Source organism: Bufo bufo, chromosome 8 (genome assembly GCF_905171765.1).
Source record: "Bufo bufo chromosome 8, aBufBuf1.1, whole genome shotgun sequence".
In the NCBI taxonomy this organism is placed as follows: Eukaryota; Metazoa; Chordata; class Amphibia; order Anura; family Bufonidae; genus Bufo; species Bufo bufo.
The window spans coordinates 168,417,521-168,434,723 of NC_053396.1; the positions used below are offsets into that span (position 1 = coordinate 168,417,521).

General features: G+C 46.5%; 1 protein-coding gene across 2 annotated transcripts in view; it reads left to right on the forward strand.

Moving 5' to 3' along the window:
- Positions 1–17,203, forward strand: part of LOC120977380 (sodium- and chloride-dependent neutral and basic amino acid transporter B(0+)-like) — a 123,485-nt gene that overhangs the window by 75,619 nt on the left and 30,663 nt on the right. For both annotated transcript variants that reach the window (XM_040405306.1, XM_040405308.1), the window contains 4 exons: positions 4,446–4,578; positions 4,673–4,813; positions 5,947–6,175; positions 8,320–8,445. In XM_040405306.1, coding sequence (XP_040261240.1) covers positions 4,446–4,578; positions 4,673–4,813; positions 5,947–6,175; positions 8,320–8,445 — 629 coding nt within the window. The remainder of the gene's footprint in view (positions 1–4,445; positions 4,579–4,672; positions 4,814–5,946; positions 6,176–8,319; positions 8,446–17,203) is intronic.

Sequence of the window (17,203 nt, forward strand, 5' to 3'; positions counted from 1 at the left end):
GAGATGCTTGGTGACCCAGGTGTTGGTGTTGCTGGCAGATCCTCTGTTTGCGGGGTGGCAGGAGGCACTGTCACTCCAGAGGTGGATGAAGAGGCCGAGACTGCAGCAGAAGAGGAAGCAGGAGGAGCCAGAGACCTTTCTTGGTTTTTGAGGTGTCTACTCCACTGCAGCTCGTGCTTTGCACTTACTGTAAATGCCTGGTCATGCAAGTTGTGCTCAGGTTGAGAACTTTTATGCCTCGCTTCAGGCTCTGATTGCACAGCGTGCAAACCACTCGTGTCTTGTTGCCAGCACATTGTCTGAAGAACTGCCACACCAGGGAACTCCTTGGAGCTGGCTTTGGTGTGCTCGGTCCCTTGCTGTGGTGGGCACTGGGCAGTAGGAGGCGTACTGTCTAGAGGACGGCCGCTCCGCTTTTGCACCCTGCTCCTTCTTCTGCTGTGCTGGTGGCTCTGTGCGACCTCCGCCTCTTCCTCCGAACTACATAGGTCACTCGCATGACCTTGATTCCATGTGGGGTTGAGGACCTCATCGTCCTCCACATCATCTTCCACCCAGTCTTCACCCCTGCCTTCCTTGTCGGTCTGCACACTTTCGAAAGCCTCAGCAGTTGGCACCTGTGTTTCGTCATCATCCGAGACCTGCTGCGATGGTCCTCCCATGTACTCATCTTAAAAGATAAGTGGTTAGGCATCGGTGCACTCAATCTCTTCCACTTCTGGGGCAGGGCTAGGTGGATGGCCCTGGGAAACCCTGCTAACAGAGTCATCAAAAATCAGAAGAGACTGCTGCATGACTTGGGGCTCAGACTGCTTGGTTGATTTGCAAGGGGGTGAGGTGAAAGACTGATGGACATCGGCTGCAGGTGCCAACTGTGGTCTTTCAGCAGGAGACTGGGTGGGAGACAATGTGAAGGAACTGGATCCACTGTCAGCAACCCAATCTAAACTATCGCCTGTACTTGTTCAGGCCTCACCATTCGTAGAACAGCATTAGGCCCGACCAAATACCGCTGCAGGTTTTTTCGCCTACTCGCACCTGAGGAAGGGGTTTCACTTGTGCGTGTAGCTGGCACAGATCAACCACGTCCTCTCCCTGCAACAGGAGCTCCACTAGCAGCACCACAACCTGGGCAACGTCCCTTATTTGACGCTCTCCTCATATTTTTCGAATTTAGGATCTTGCCCTAAATGGGTGTTTAATTAATAGTAGAATAGAACGACAGTATGTAAAGGGTGTATTTCACACAGTCTGAACCAGTGTAGGCCTGAAGTAAATATTTCTTTGCCAAAAATGGCTGTATTTTTAAATGGCTGTATTTTAAATCCCTGATTCAAACCCCTGTATGCAGAGGGTGTATCCCACACGGTCTGAACCAGTGTAGGCCTGAAGTAAATATTTATTTTCCCAAAATGGCTGTATTTCAAATGGCTGTATTTCAAATGCCTGATTCAAACCCCTGTATGTAGAGGGGGTATCTCATACGGTCGGAACCCCAGTGTAAGCCTGAAGTAAATATTTATTTGCACAAAATGGCTGTATTTCAAATCCCTGAATCAAACCCCTGTATGTAGAGGGTGTATCTCACAGGGCCTGAACCAGTGTAGGCCTAAATTAAATATTTCTTTGCCCAAAATGGCTGTATTTCAAATGGCTGTATTTCAAATCCCTGATTCAAACCCCTGTATGTAGAGGGGGTATCTCACACGGTCTGAACCAGTGTAGGCCTGAAGTAAATATTTCTTTACCCAAAATGGCTGTATTTCAAATGGCTGTATTTCAAATGCCTGATTCAAACCCCTGTATGTAGAGGGGGTATCTCACACGGTCTGAACCAGTGTAGGCCTGAAGTAAATATTTCTTTGCCCAAAATGGCTGTATTTCAAATGCCTAATTCAAACCCCTGTATGTAGAGGGGGTATCTCACACGGTCTGAACCAGTGTAGGCCTGAAGTAAATATTTCTTTGCCCAAAATGGCTGTATTTCAAATGGCTGTATTTCAAATGCCTAATTCAAACCCCTGTATGTAGAGGGGGTATCTCACACGGTCTGAACCAGTGTAGGCCTGAAGTAAATATTTATCTGCACAAAATGGCTGTATTTCAAATGGCTGTATTTCAAATGCCTAATTCCAACCCCTGTTTGTAGAGGGGGTATCTCACACGGTCTGAACCAGTGTAGGCCTGAAGTAAATATTTATTTGCCCAAAATGGCTGTATTTCAAATGGCTGTATTTCAAATGCCTAATTCCAACCCCTGTTTGTAGAGGGGGTATCTCACACGGTCTAAACCAGTGTAGGCCTGAAGTAAATATTTCTTTGCCCAAAATGGCTGTATTTCAAATGCCTGATTCAAACCCCTGTATGTATAGGGTGTATCTTAGAGGGCCTGAACCAGTGTAGGCCTGAATTCAATATTGGTGCACCAAATGGCAGTGTTTCAAATCTCTGAATTTAACCCAAATGTATTAAGGGTGTATCTCACAATGACATCTGCATCAAAGGCTGCCAACTAAATTTTTTGTGCCCAAACGAGTGTTTGTTTAACAACTGAATTTGACAGCAGTATATTAGCCTGTAATTTCACACGTGCTGATGCTGCAAGGCCTGAAAATAGTGTTTTTTGTCAAAAAAGTGTGTTTTTCAAACCCTAGAAAATGATGGGTGTATTTCTAGCTTAAATTGCACACTGACTAATCAAGATGTTGTAGATTGCCAAAAAAGTGTTTTTTTTGGTAACAGAATATGAAAGCTGTATATATTAAACTTGAATTTAACACTTGCAGATCTGGAAAATACCGTTTTTTGGAGAGAAAAAAAGGTGTGTTTTTCAAACCCCAGAAAATGATGAGTGTATTTCTATCTTAAATTGCACACTGACTAATCAAGATGTTGTAGATTGCCCAAAAAATCTTTTTTTGGTAACATAATATGAAAGCTGTATATATTAAACTTGAATTTAACACTTGCAGATCCGGAAAATACTGTTTTTGGAAAAAAATTATGTGTTTTTAAAACCCCAGAAAATGATGGGTGTATTTCTAGCTTAAATTGCACACTGACTAATCCAGATGTTGTAGATTGCCAAAAAAGTATTTTTTTGGTAACAGAATATGAAAGCTGTATATATTAAACTTGAATTTAACACTTGCAGATCCGGACAATACTGTTTTTGGCAAAAAAGTGTGTTGTTAAAACCCCAGAAAATGATGGGTGTATTTCTACCTTAAATTGCACACTGACTAATCCATGATGTTGTAGTTTGCCCAAAAAAATTGTGATTTGCAATGTCCCAAAAGCTTAGATGCAGTGCTGGTGCACTGAGCTTGCATAAAATGGCCGCCGCCGCCGCCACCCACCTAACTAACAGAATTATAAAAGTTTTTAGTTTTTTTGGTCAATGGCCTCAGGGCAGGGTAAAACGATTGTGTCCTGCACCCACACAACTATTTCTCTGTAGATCGCTGAGTTAGATTCTCTCCTATTCTCTCCCTGAAATCACAAGTCCAGCAGCATCCTCTCCCTACACTTGTAACAGCAGAGTGACGTGCAGCGATATGTGACTCAAGCTTATATAGAGCCTGGGTCAAATGCTGCTCTGGCCAATCACAGCCATGCCATTAGTAGGCATGGCTGTGATGGCTTCTAAGGTCAGACAGTTAACCGATTGTTGATTGGCTGCTGTGCAGCCTTTCAAAAAGCGCCAAGAAAGCGCCGAACACCGAACCCGAACCCGAACTTTTACGAAAAAGTTTACAGTTCGGGTTCGCTCAACCCTAGTCGTGACGCCAGCTACGGTTAAGCAGTGGAAGCACAAGGCTCCCTTTTGTAGTGATGTTATGGTGCCCAGTGGTAGGAAGGCCAGAGTGGTGTTAAATAGGCCACAATATCCCTGGAGATGTTGTGTAGCACTTATCACGGTGCTCCTACCTGAATACGGGTATACATTCAATTTTGCAAGGAGGCTCAATTGCGGGGCACCATTACCTGCTCATGTGTATAACCAAAAAGCAATAACTTTCCACAATACTCTTCTATTCACACATGCCATTTTTGTGTTTCTTTGCTACCATTTTCTTTACAATAAAAAAGCCTAATTCAAACTGCAACTACGGCGAAATGGCTCCAAAAGAATAACAGGTAGATGCAGCATTAATCTTTCTCATGAGTAAAACATTTTTTTATTGTGCTTCTTTGAGAAATTCAGGGAAATTGTAAAACTTCCAAATCTTAGAGACAAAATGGTCACACAGTCATAGCTTTCATAAATGATTGCACTGCTGCTGTTTTATCAAAATATCCCTCTAAGGGCTAACACTTTGAAAATTCTAAAATGTCAGGAAACTATCTTTCTCTCTCTCTCTCTCTCTATCTATCTAATCTCAATTATTTGTGTCTACATCCAGCTCTATTAATGAATATTTGTTTGAACTTTATTTTTGCAGAAAAGTGACCCTGCAACTATCTGGTAGCCTTGATGAGACAGGGCATGTGGTTTGGTACCTTGCTCTTTGCCTGCTCCTGGCATGGATCATAGCTTTTGCCGCACTATGTAAAGGCATAATGTCTTCAGGAAAGGTACATTTATCATCCTATTACTTTTACGTCACTGTGAATCTTTAATTCTATCAAGGTTAGAAGTAAATTACTGTCTCTTTACTCCTAAAATTAGGTGGTGTACTTCACAGCCTTGTTCCCCTATGTTGTCTTAATTATCCTCCTTGTCCGTGGAGTCACACTGGAGGGGGCTAGGGATGGAATCGAATATTATATTGGGCAACAGTCTGACATCAGCAAGCTCAGCAATGGAGAAGTGAGTATTTTCAATTCAACTTTGCATTTCACCTTATTTCTCTTTTGTATTTCACGTGTTTTGGGCCACAACTGGACTGGACAACATTTTAAGCCACCCGTACAATAAGATGATCACCCCATTTTTGGATGATGCAATCTCTAACAATCAGCTGCCATTGCAAAATTGTGGGTGACCACATATGGTACTTCTCCTACACCCACCATAGACCGCCATGTAATACAAAATAGCACCAAGTCTGCCAGTATGGCATACCACCCAACTTTTTGGACAGTCAAAGAGGAACACTTATGGCTCATTATGTGAAAGATCCAATCACTGATGAGGTCGGTCATGGCTGCAGCCAGTGATTGGCTGACGAGCATTCACAGCCATTTATCACCACATTGAGACAATAACAGTGAATTGGGTTGCAGCAGGGACCCGGCGCTGTCATAACTTTAGCAATGGGGGATTAGTAAGGTGGGTATACGCTCTGTAATTTTTTACATGTTCATCCCCTTGGACAGCTTTTTTCTTTTGCTAGAACACCCCTTTAAATATCAGCAACAGATCATCTGAGGTCCAAATTTTACCAAATAATGAAACACATAAACTGAGGTCTAATTTACAGGATGGAATCGGTCAGATAGTCTCTGCAGCAGTTTACTAAGTTTATTAATGTACATTTATTTCCCAGGTCAAACACAGAAACATTTAAAGAGCAAAGAGGGACAGAGGGGCTTAGGTCAAAAAGAGGGACAGTCCCTCCAAAAGAGGGACATTTGGGGTAAATGGTATGGGAAACAACTTTTTGCAGTGGCTATACAGTCAGTCTGCACTCAAATACCAGTAAGAACAACCCTATAAGCAATTTGGTTTTTCCACAATTACTTTGTTTTTTAATGTGGTCATAAGTTGACATTTTTACTGCCTACTCAAGCATTATACAGGACAGAGCTCTGTAAAGTAACCATGGGTCCATGTGTCAACTCCAGATTCATGCACAGAATGAGCTAAAGCTGCAACGTTTGCTTGCAGGCAACCTTCAGACCATCACAAAAAATCTCACTGGGTTTTAGTGTAGTTGTCGGTCACCTGCGTATGATTACATCTATGGCCAGTTTTAATTGTTAATTGACTTTTTTTCCTAGGTCTGGAGAGATGCTGCTACCCAAATATTTTATTCCCTTTCAGTAGCCTGGGGGGGACTGTTTGCTCTTTCATCTTACAATAAATTCAATAACAACTGTTACCTGGACGCCATTGTGGTCTGCGTAATAAACTGCCTTACCAGCATCCTTGCAGGATTTGCCATCTTCTCCATCTTGGGGCACATGGCTTCAGTGTCAGGGAAAAAAGTCTCAGAAGTAGTTGATGAAGGTAAGAAAATGTTCATGCGTTGACAGTAGAACTAAAATTGCAGTAGAAATTGGCTTATACAGAAGGAAAAATGTAAAATTACTTATAAGTGTTATGGGCACCACTATTAAGCATCACAACCTGTATGGAGGTAACTGAGTGGCTGAGGCTCTGGAGCTCCATTTGCTAAGGGTCATGTCATATTATATCAAAAGAAGGATCAAAAGGCCCCCAGCACCCAAGGTTAGGACTGTTTTATTATTTTGCATTGTTACATGAGGAATGTATAGAACTCTGAGCCTTATGAGGGGAAATAATTAAGGTATTAAAACCCAAAAAGACATAAAACAGAAAACTGGTGTCAAAAAGTATTCTGTCTTATAGACTAATGTCTAGCAAACTTGTGGTTTTAAGTTCGGCGTACAAGGTTCGGGTTATCTAAGAATTCCATTATGGATTCCGCTACCATGCACCATAAGTTATGGTCCATGGTATAGCGGAATCCATAACGGAATTCGCCCCAGAGAAGGAATGCCCTGGTAATACCCGAATGGTGTATGCCATCTTCATGTGCCTCTGTATGAAATAAAAAAATACAGGCATTCAGTAAAGCTACAGTTCATAGACCTGTATGGTTGTTGTATCGCAACTCCATACAAATTGTTATGCCAGCGCCCCATGCCCACTGCCATTCCGCTCCTTCGGGCGGCATGGGGAACTCTCTACTCACCCTGCTGCTGTAGTTCTTGTAGTCCAGACCTGTTTCAGTCTGCCTCCTATCAGCATAGTCCTCTTCATCCTCTCCAGCCAATTGCTAGCCATCCCTAGGTATTTAAAGCACCTTCCTGAGCAATAAGTTTATCTAGCTTGCTAGTCCCTGCGAAAGTGTGCTCTTCCATTTGTCTGCCTGTGTAATAACCTCTGCCTGATTCTTGACTCTGTTTCTCTGCTGCCTAATCTGACCTTGGACCAAATAGCATATTAACCCTTTCCTGCCTGCCCTGACCTTCAGACTGTTTTATGGATTTGCACGTACTCTGCCTGCCCTTACCTAGGCCCATTACTGACTATGAGTTCTTCTCAATCCCTAGGTGCTTCGCACCAGTGTCTCTGACCCCCATGAGTCAGCTGTGAACTGCACAGGGAGTACTCCAGGAGTTAATGACCTTGCCTGCAGTGAAGTTGAACACTAGGGGACTACCAGGATAACATTCTTAGGATTAGCCCAAAGTCAAACCTGTTGGTTGACACAGTGGCTCCACATCCACTGCTATAACACAATTCATAGGCATGATTTACTTATACCATGCATTTAATAAGATGAGGAGATTTTCAGGCAAATCCTGAAATTCAGAATTGGCAATAAATAACTGCACTGCCATTAATACAGTTAATAAAGATAAAAATATCCTGACATCCTTCTACCATTTCTATAAAAAAAAACTTCCGTAACTGCAATTCCTCAAGACCGCCAAAGAGCCCGGTCATCACAAGTAAAAAATTGACTTTTCAGTTTGCTTGTGGATCAGAACCAAACTAATTCACCCAGCAGGTACACTCAATGCCTAAAATTCCAGTGTGACTACCTCATGACGGAGAAAATTGGTTCAAATTGAATTCAACCCGAATTTTAAAAAAATTCAGGTTGAAATCAATTCCAAATTCTTGGTGATTTGATTCAGGCAAATTTCTTAAAAAAGTGTTAAGACAGGAAAAATGAATAAGGGAGATCAGGTAAAACATCTGACAGCACAGAGAGATTGGAAATAGGCTGTTATTACTACCTGCAGTAATTTGTTTACCCATTTACCCGTTTTATACATATCTGTCACTGTAACTTTGACATTATTAATGGTTTCTTGGCCTTAAAGAGCCTAAAAGATGCAATGTGTCATCTACAACTTGTTTGGGCGATTGGGGCACTTTCAATTTGGGTAGACTTTATTCAGATCCAACTTGAATTGGCTAACCAATTTGGCCCAATCTAATCGAATTTAAGGAAATTTGCTCATCGTTGCTCCTGACTCTGTTGCAGGATGTACCATTGCCATCTAATAAAACACAAAGCGGAAAACTTCAATATTGCCAACATCACTTCTATACATGTTACACATTGATATTCACTTCCATCCTAATCAAACTAACCATGGAATCTTTCTTTATAGGATTCGGCCTGGCATTTATTGCTTATCCTGATGCACTGACAAAATTGCCAATATCTCCACTCTGGTCCATTTTGTTTTTCTTCATGCTTTTGGCGTTAGGACTTGACTCACAGTTTGCTTTGATAGGTAAGTTGATCAGAGTAATTTCCTTTTCATCCACAAAGAGGTACAACGCATTGAACATTTCAGCCATTGAGGTCACTGAGAAAAGTAGGATCTATTTTTTGCTGTAGAGATCCCATAAATAGCACAACAAATATGAGCTATTTGTCTAAATACGCAGCGCAAGTCACTTTGCCAATGAACTATTTCATTTAGAGCAAATTTCTATACAGTCCCTAAAAGTGACCAGACACTAAGGGTGTAACTACCAGGGTAGAAGGCATAGCAATGGCTATGGGACTGATAACCTCTCAGCCATTTGGTGCAGTCAGTAACAGTGGCGTACATAGAGAAGTAAGGGCCCCATATCAAGGATCACACCAGGCCCCCCACACAGGACGGAAAGGTTTCTGCCTAAACCCTTTTCAATGACCCTTTTACCATTTTTCAACTGCCTAATTTGCAAAAAGTTGCTCCTTTAGAGGGTAGAGTCCTGACCAAGTTTTCACCTCCAGTAGAAGAGGACATAATCCCAACTAAGACTGGGCCCCCTCTTACCCTGGGCCCCATAGCGGTCACATGGTCTGCTGCTATGGTAGTTACGCCCCTGGTCAGTAATGAAGTGCATATAAGGTGACATGAAAATTTTTATGTGTTCCCATTCTAAGTGTGTGTTCCCATTCTAAGTGTTACTATAGAGCCCCATGGCTACCCATACTTTGAGGCAACATGTATATGGTGACATTCCCTGGTCTGATGGTCTGAAGCATACTTACCTGCTTTTCACCTCCGGATACCAGCACCTTTGCTCCTCATCCTCAGCTGCTTTGCTCAATTCCCCACTGTAACATCCCCTTTGATGTTGCTACAGCCAAAGACTGGCTGCAGCGGTGACCTGACCCCTTTGCTTCACGTAACCAATTGACATGATACAAGGGAGTCAGGTCACTGCTGCAGCCAGTAATTTTCCAGATCTCCGCCTACTAACAATGGACGGAAAAATTCTTAGTACTAAAAAAAAACCTTTTCTAATCATGTCCAAATAACACAGGTTTATTAGAGTTCTCACTTGTATGGTGGACATGGTCAGGTTCGGTTATTCTGCCTTTGGACGTTTCTTTTTGATGACTGCAAGCAGAGATCTTAAAAATAGAGAAGAATCAAACAATGTATATGAGAAAGTTGTAACCCTCTTTACACAAGGAGAATTATGCCTTATTTACGCAAAACCGGAGAAGATGGTTCAACGGCAGAGATTGTGGTTAAGCATTTTATTGTAAGTAAAAGATAATGGGATTTTTTTTGTTTCCTTTGTTGTGAAGCGTTCAAAAGGTTGTAACTAGAGATAAGAGAATTTTTCAAAAATTCGATTTGTCCGGTTCGCCGAATTTTTAGAAAAAAATTGGTGGGTTTATAGTGGGTTAGAACACTGTGCCTTGCAGTAACACGCATATTGAGTCTGTTGTGGTAGTGAAACATAGAAACATAGAATGTGTCAGCAGATAAGAACCATTTGGCCCATCTAGTCTGCCCAATATTCTGAGTACTATGGATAGCCCCTGGCCCTATCTTATATGAAGGATGGCCTTATGCCTATCCCATGCATGCTTAAACTCCTTCACAATACTGTGAGTCAGTATAACATGCAGATGACAGGCGTCGCTCTTAGAATCACTGCACACTTCACTTATTTGGGCAGTGATGGGGACAAAACTGACCAAATAACAAGCATGAACTCAGCCTTACAGGTCAATGATAGCGTCAAGAAGAAGCGCACTCCTTTTACACCCTCGTCAGCTGATTCCACATACAGAACATGTTCTATTAAACGCTTATACAAGTAGAGCCCCCCGACAGAGTGGAGAGGGTGTCAGCAGTAATTTTGTGTTGACGCTCACTGATTATTTTGCCCTTCCTCTGATCCGTTAGAACAATAACCCACAAAAACGGATTCTGTCTGTGAAGCATCCGCCTTCACTCGGTCAGCATTTGCTCAGTAATCCATCAGTATTGCTAATGCCAAACAAAACAAGAGTGGATCCAAAACAGAAATGACATGTGAATGGAATATTTGCATGTCTTCTGTGTTTTGTATAGTGTGGAGATGGCAGCAGCAGCATCAGGAGACCACAGAGTGGCAAGGTGACATAGTGTGGAGATGGCAGCAGTAGCATCAGGAGACCACAGAGTGGCAAGGTGACAAAGCGTAAAGATGGCAGCAGCTTCAGGAGACCACAGAGTGGCAAGGTGACATAGTGTGAAGATGGCAGCAGCATCAGGAGACCACAGACTGGCAAGTTGACATAGTGTGGAGGTGGAAGCAGCATGAGGAAGCCACAGAGTGGCACAATGACAAAGTCTGGATGTAGCGGCAGTAGCAGCATCAGGAGGAGGCCACAGAGTGGCACAATGACAGAGTCTGGAGGTGGTGACAGCATCAAGAGGCCACAGAGTGGCACAATGACAGAGTCTCGAGGTGGAGGCAGCATGAGGAGGCCACAGTGTGGCACAATGACAGAGTCTGGAGGTGACGGCAGCAGCAACATCAGGAGGAGGCCACAGAGTGGCACAATGATAGAGTGTGGAGGTGGAAGCAGCATAAGAAGGCCACAGCAGCATGAGGAGGCCACAGAGTGGCAAAATGACAGAGTCTGGGGGAGGTGGCAGCAGCAGCATCAGGAAGAGGTCACAGAGTGGCACAATGACAGAGTCTGGAGGTGGCGACAGCATCAGGAGAACACGACACAGGGTGGCACAATGACAGAGTCCGGAGGTGGCAGCAGCAGCATCAGGAGGAGGCCACAGAGTGGCACAATTACAGAGCCTGGAGGTGGCGGCAGCATCAGTAGGCCACAGAGTGGAAATTGACATACTGTAGTGTGGAGATGGCAGCATCAGGAGACCACAGAGTGGCAAAGTGACATAGTGTGGAGATGGCAGCAGCATCAGGAGACCACAGAGTGGCAAGGTGACATAGTGTGGAGATGGCAGCAATAGCATCAGGAGACCACAGAGTGGCAAGGTGACATAGTGTGGAGATGGCAACAGCATCAGGAGACCACAGAGTGGCAAGGTGAAATAGTGTGGAGATGGCAGCAGCAGCATCAGGAGACCACAGAGTGGCAAGGTGACATAGTGTGGAGGTGGCAGTAGCATGTCGAGGCCACAGGGTGGCAAAATGACAGAGTCTGGGGGAGGTGGCAGCAGCATCAGGAAGAGGCCACAGAGTGGCACAATGACAGAGTCTGGAGGTGGCGACAGCATCAGGAGGACACATGGTGGCACAATGACAGAGTCCGGAGGTGGCAGCAGCAGCAGCATCAGGAGGAGGCCACAGAGTGGCACAATGACAGAGTCTGGAGGTGGCGGCAGCATCAGTAGGCCACAGAGTGGAAATTGACATACTGTAGTGTGGAGATGGCAGCATCAGGAGACCACAGAGTGGCAAAGTGACATAGTATGGAGATGGCAGCAGCAGCATCAGGAGACCACAGAGTGGCAAGGTGACATAGTGTGGAGATGGCAGCAATAGCATCAGGAGACCACAGAGTGGCAAGGTGACATAGTGTGGAGATGGCAGCAGCATCAGGAGACCACAGAGTGGCAAGGTGACATAGTATGGAGGTGGCAGCAGCAGCATCAGGAGACCACAGAGTGGCAAGGTGACATAGTGTGGAGGTGGCAGCAGCATGTCGAGGCCACAGGGTAGCAAAATGACAGAGTCTGGGGGAGGTGGCAGCAGCAGCATCAGGAAGAGGCCACAGAGTGGCACAATGACAGAGTCTGGAGGTGGCGACAGCATCAGGAGGACACAGGGTGGCACAATGACAGAGTCCGGAGGTGGCAGCAGCAGCAGCATCAGGAGGAGGCCACAGAGTGGCACAATGACAGAGTCTGGAGGCGGCGGCAGCATCAGTAGGCCACAGAGTGGAAATTGACATACTGTAGTGTGGAGATGGCAGCATCAGGAGACCACAGAGTGGCAAAGTGACATAGTATGGAGATGGCAGCAGCAGCATCAGGAGACCACAGAGTGGCAAGGTGACATAGTGTAGAGATGCCAGCAATAGCATCAGGAGACCACAGAGTGGCAAGATGACATAGTGTGGAGATGGCAGCAGCATCAGGAGACCACAGAGTGGCAAGGTAACATAGTGTGGAGATGGCAGAAGCAGCATCAGGAGACCACAGAGTGGCAAGGTGACATAGTGTGGAGGTGGCAGCAGCATGTCGAGGCCACAGGGTGGCAAAATGACAGAGTCTGGAGGTGGCGGCAGCATCAGGAGGCCACAGAGTGGCAAGGTGACATAGTGTGGAGATGGCAGCAGCAGCATCAAGAGACCACAGAGTGGCAAGGTGACATAGTGTGGAGATGGCACCAGCAGCATCAGATGACCACAGAGTGGCAAGGTGACATAGTGTGGAGATGGCAGCACCAGCATCAGGAGACTACAGAGTGGCAAGGTGACATACTGTGGAGATGGCAGCAGCATCAGGAGACCACAGAGTGGCAAGGTGACATAGTGTGGAGATGGCAGCAGCATCAGGAGACCACAACATTTGCAGTGTTCATAGCAGGCCGGGTCACCTGAATACTTCAGCTTGGAATAATGGAATAGGACTCCGGTTCTATATTGTTGGTTTTCGGAACTGGGGCCATGATTAAGAGGGACGGCCGGGGGCATCCGAATTGCTCGGCTAGAGGTGAAATTCTTGGACCAGCGCAAGACGAACCAAAGTGAAAGCATTTGCCAAGAATGTTTTCATTAATCAAAAATGAAAGTCAGAGGTTCGAAGACGATCAGATACCGTCGTAGTTCCGACCATGAATGATGACGACCGGCAATCCGGCAGCGTTATTCCCATGACCCACAGAGCAGCTTCCGGGAAACCAAAGTCTTTGGGTTCTGGGTGGAGTATGGTTGCAAAGCTGAAACTTAAAGGAATTGATGAAAGGGCACCACCAGGAGTGAAGCCTGCAGCTTAATTTGACTCATCACGGGAAAAATCACCCGGCCAAGACCCAGAAAGCATTGACAGATTGATAGCTCTTTCTCGATTCTGTGGGTGGTGATGCATGGACGTTCTTAGTTGGTGGAGCGATTTGTCTAGTTAATTCCGATAACGAACGAGCCTCCTCCTTGATAACTAGTTATGCGACCCCCGGCGGTGAGGATTGTGTTGACCAGACTCTTGGATAGTGAGACTGGACTTGTAGGTGAGGGCCTGCTGGTGAGCTGACCCTCTAAAAAATTATATGCCAGGGCCTGCAGGTGAGCTGACACTGTAAAACATTATATGCGAGGGCCTGCAGGTGAGCTGACCCTGTAAAACATTATATGTTCAGCCGCTTTCCTCTGGTGGAGTCGAGAAGTCAGGAACAATTCAGGCCTTGTTAATTTTTATAAGAGTCAACATGTCAGCATTTTTAGTTGACAGGCGGATACGGTTATCTGTTATAATGCCACCAGCAGCACTAAATATCAGCTTAGACAAAACTCTGGCGGCAGGGCAGGCCAGCACCTCCAAGGCGTAAAGCGCCAGTTCGTGCCACGTGTCCAGCTTAGACACCCAGTAGTTGTAAAGCACTGAGGGATCATTGAGGACGCTGACACGGTCTGCTATGTACTCCTTCACAATCTTCCAAAATGTTTCCCTCCTTGTGACACTAGGCCGTGCATTAGGGTGAGGGTGCTGGCGGGGTGTCATGAAACTGTTCCAGGCTTTGAGGAGTGTTGCCCTGCCTCTGTTGGAACTGCTGTGTGTTCCCCTTATCTACCCTCCTTGGTTGCCCAAGGAACTACCGTACGGAGTCTGCTGCCAGCTTTGTCAGATTGAAATTTTTGGAGCAATTTATCAACAAGGACCTTCTGGCATTGCACCGTTTTGCTCATCCTTTAAACTAGATGAATGAGAGATGAGAAGTTCTCTTTGTAGCGGGGGTCGAGAAGGGTGAACCAGTAATGCGTGTTGTCTAAAATGCGTATAACACGCGGGTCGCGGGAAAGGCAGACTAACATGAAGTCAGCCATGTGTGCCAGAGTACCAACAGCCAAGACTTTTCTGTCATCATCAGGAGTATCACTCTCAATTTCCTCCTCCTCTTCCTCCTCTTCTCCCCACCCACGCAGAACACATGGAATTAAACTTCCATGGGTACTACCCTCTGTAGTGGAGGCAACCGTCTCCTGCTCCTCCTCCTCTTCATCGTCCAATTCGCGCTGAGAAGACGAACTGAGGGTGGTCTGGCCATCACCCTGTGTATTGTCTTCCCCCATTTCCACCTCTTTCACATGCAAAACGTCGTCCTTAATTGTGAGCAGCGAGCGTTTGAGTAGACACAGAAGTGGCATAGTTATGCTGATAATAGCGGTATCGCCGCTCACCATCTGTTTTAATTCCTCAAAGTTTCTTAAAACCTCACAGAGATCAGACATCCATGCCCACTCCTCGCTTGTGAATAGCGGAAGCTGACTGGTAAGGCAATGACCATGTTGCAGCTGGTATTCCACTTCTGCCCTCTGTTGCTCACAAAGCCTGGCCAACATGTGGAACATCGAGTTCCAGCGCGTGCTCACGTCTCGCAACAGCGAGTGAGCTGGCAATTTGAAGCGTTGCTGCAGCGTTGACAGACCGGCTGAAGCTGTCGATGACTTGCGGAAATGTGCACACACACGGCGCACCTTCACCAGTAGCTCAGGCAAATTGTGGTAGGTTTTGAGAAACTGCTGAACCATTAAGTTTAATACATGGGCTAGGCATGTGATGTGTGAGCTTGCCGAGCTCCATTGCCGCCACCAAGTTGCCGGCATTATCAGATACAAGCATGCCTGGTTCTAGGTTGAGTGGCGAGAGCCACAGCTCAGTCTGGTCTCTTATCCCCTGCCACAGCTCTGCGGTGGTGTGCTGTTTGTCCCCTAAGCATATTAGCTTCCCCACTGCAGTGCTACACTGCTGTCACGGAACCATGAACCAGACGTACAACAAGAGATAAGTGAAAATAGGAAGGCTTTATTGAAAATAAAGCTGTAAAGCAAAAGTCCAAACGGATGGTGAAACCGAGCAGAGTCTTTGCGAAGCCAGAGGTCAGGAACCAGAAGGGTAGTCAGACGAAGCCAGGATCAGGAACCAGCAGGGTAGTCAGACGAAGCCAGGATCAGGAACCAGCAGGGTAGTCAGACGAAGCCAGGATCAGGAACCAGCAGGGTAGTCAGACGAAGCCAGGATCAGGAACCAGAAGCAGCAGCAGTCTTAGAAGCATGTGAACACAAGAGGACCAAGCAAGGAACTGAAGCCACAGACCTCCTATATATATGAGCTAGGCATCCAGCTCCTCCCAGGGGAAGGAGGAGCCGCAGGGTGGAAGGCTACAAGAAACCCAGGACCCAAGATGGCCGCCAGCACATGTCAAACGAAGGAGAGCAGCAAGCAGGTAAGACCATGACAGTACCTCCCCCTCAAGGGCCCCTCCTCCGCGGAGCACAAAACGGTTTCTGAGGGAAGCGTGCGTGGAAGGCTCGGAGCAAGGCAGGAGCATGGACATCTGCGGAGGGAACCCAGGAACGCTCCTCTGGACCATAACCACGCCAATGGACCAAAAACTGCAACCGACCGCGGACCAGGCGTGAGTCCAGGATATTGCTCACCTCATATTCCTCACGATTGCCCACTTGGACCGGACGAGGCCGAGGAACCGAGGAAGTGAAACGATTACACACCAGTGGCTTCAACAGGGAGACATGAAACACGTTGGAGATCCGCATGCCAGGAGGAAGCGCAAGGGCATAGGCTACCGGGTTTACCCTGCGAAGCACTCGGAAGGGACCAACAAAGCGAGGCGCCAGCTTGGGAGTGGGCACTCGAAGGTTGAGGTTGCGGGTGGACAACCATACACGGTCTCCGACCTGGTAGGAAGGAGCAGGCGCTCGTCTGCGATCAGCCTGGAGTCTCTGGCGCTGCGCAGAGACCTCAAGGGACTTCTGCATCTGTACCCAAGAAGCACGTAGGACGGAAAGGTGATCCTCCACAGCCGGAATATCCTGGGGAGAGAATACCTCCGGTAACACGGCAGGTTGGAACCCATAATTGGCCATGAAGGGAGACGTCCCAGAGGAAGAGTTCACCGCCGTGTTCCTGGCAAACTCAGCCCAAGGCAGGAGGTCAACCCAATTGTCTTGGTGATCGGAGACATAGCAACGAAGGAATTGCTCCAAGGCCTGATTGGATCGTTCTGCGGCCCCATTGGACTGAGGGTGGTAGGCCGAGGAGAAGGAGAGATGAATCCCCAACTGGGAGCAAAAGGCGCGCCAGAACCTGGACACAAACTGACTCCCCCGATCCGACACAATCTCCTTAGGCAAACCGTGCAACCGGAAGACCTCCCTGGCAAAAATCGTGGCCAACTCTTGTGCAGAGGGTAACTTCTTGAGAGGAACACAGTGGCACATTTTGGAAAACCGATCCACAATCATGAGAATGACCGTATAGCCTCGGGATGCAGGGAGGTCCACAATGAAATCCATCCCCAGGTGTGACCATGGGCGCTCCCCGGTGGCTATGGGTTGCAGAAGGCCCAACGGAAGGTGCCGAGGGGACTTACTCTGGGCACAAACGGAGCATGCCGCTACATATGCGGCGATGTCGGAACGTAGGGAAGGCCACCAGAACAGACGTGAAACAGCCCAGGACAGCTGATTCTTTCCAGGATGCCCCGCGGTCTTGGAGTTATGGTAGGTTCGCAACAACCGAGTGCGCAACTCCTCAGGCACAAAACATCTGCCGT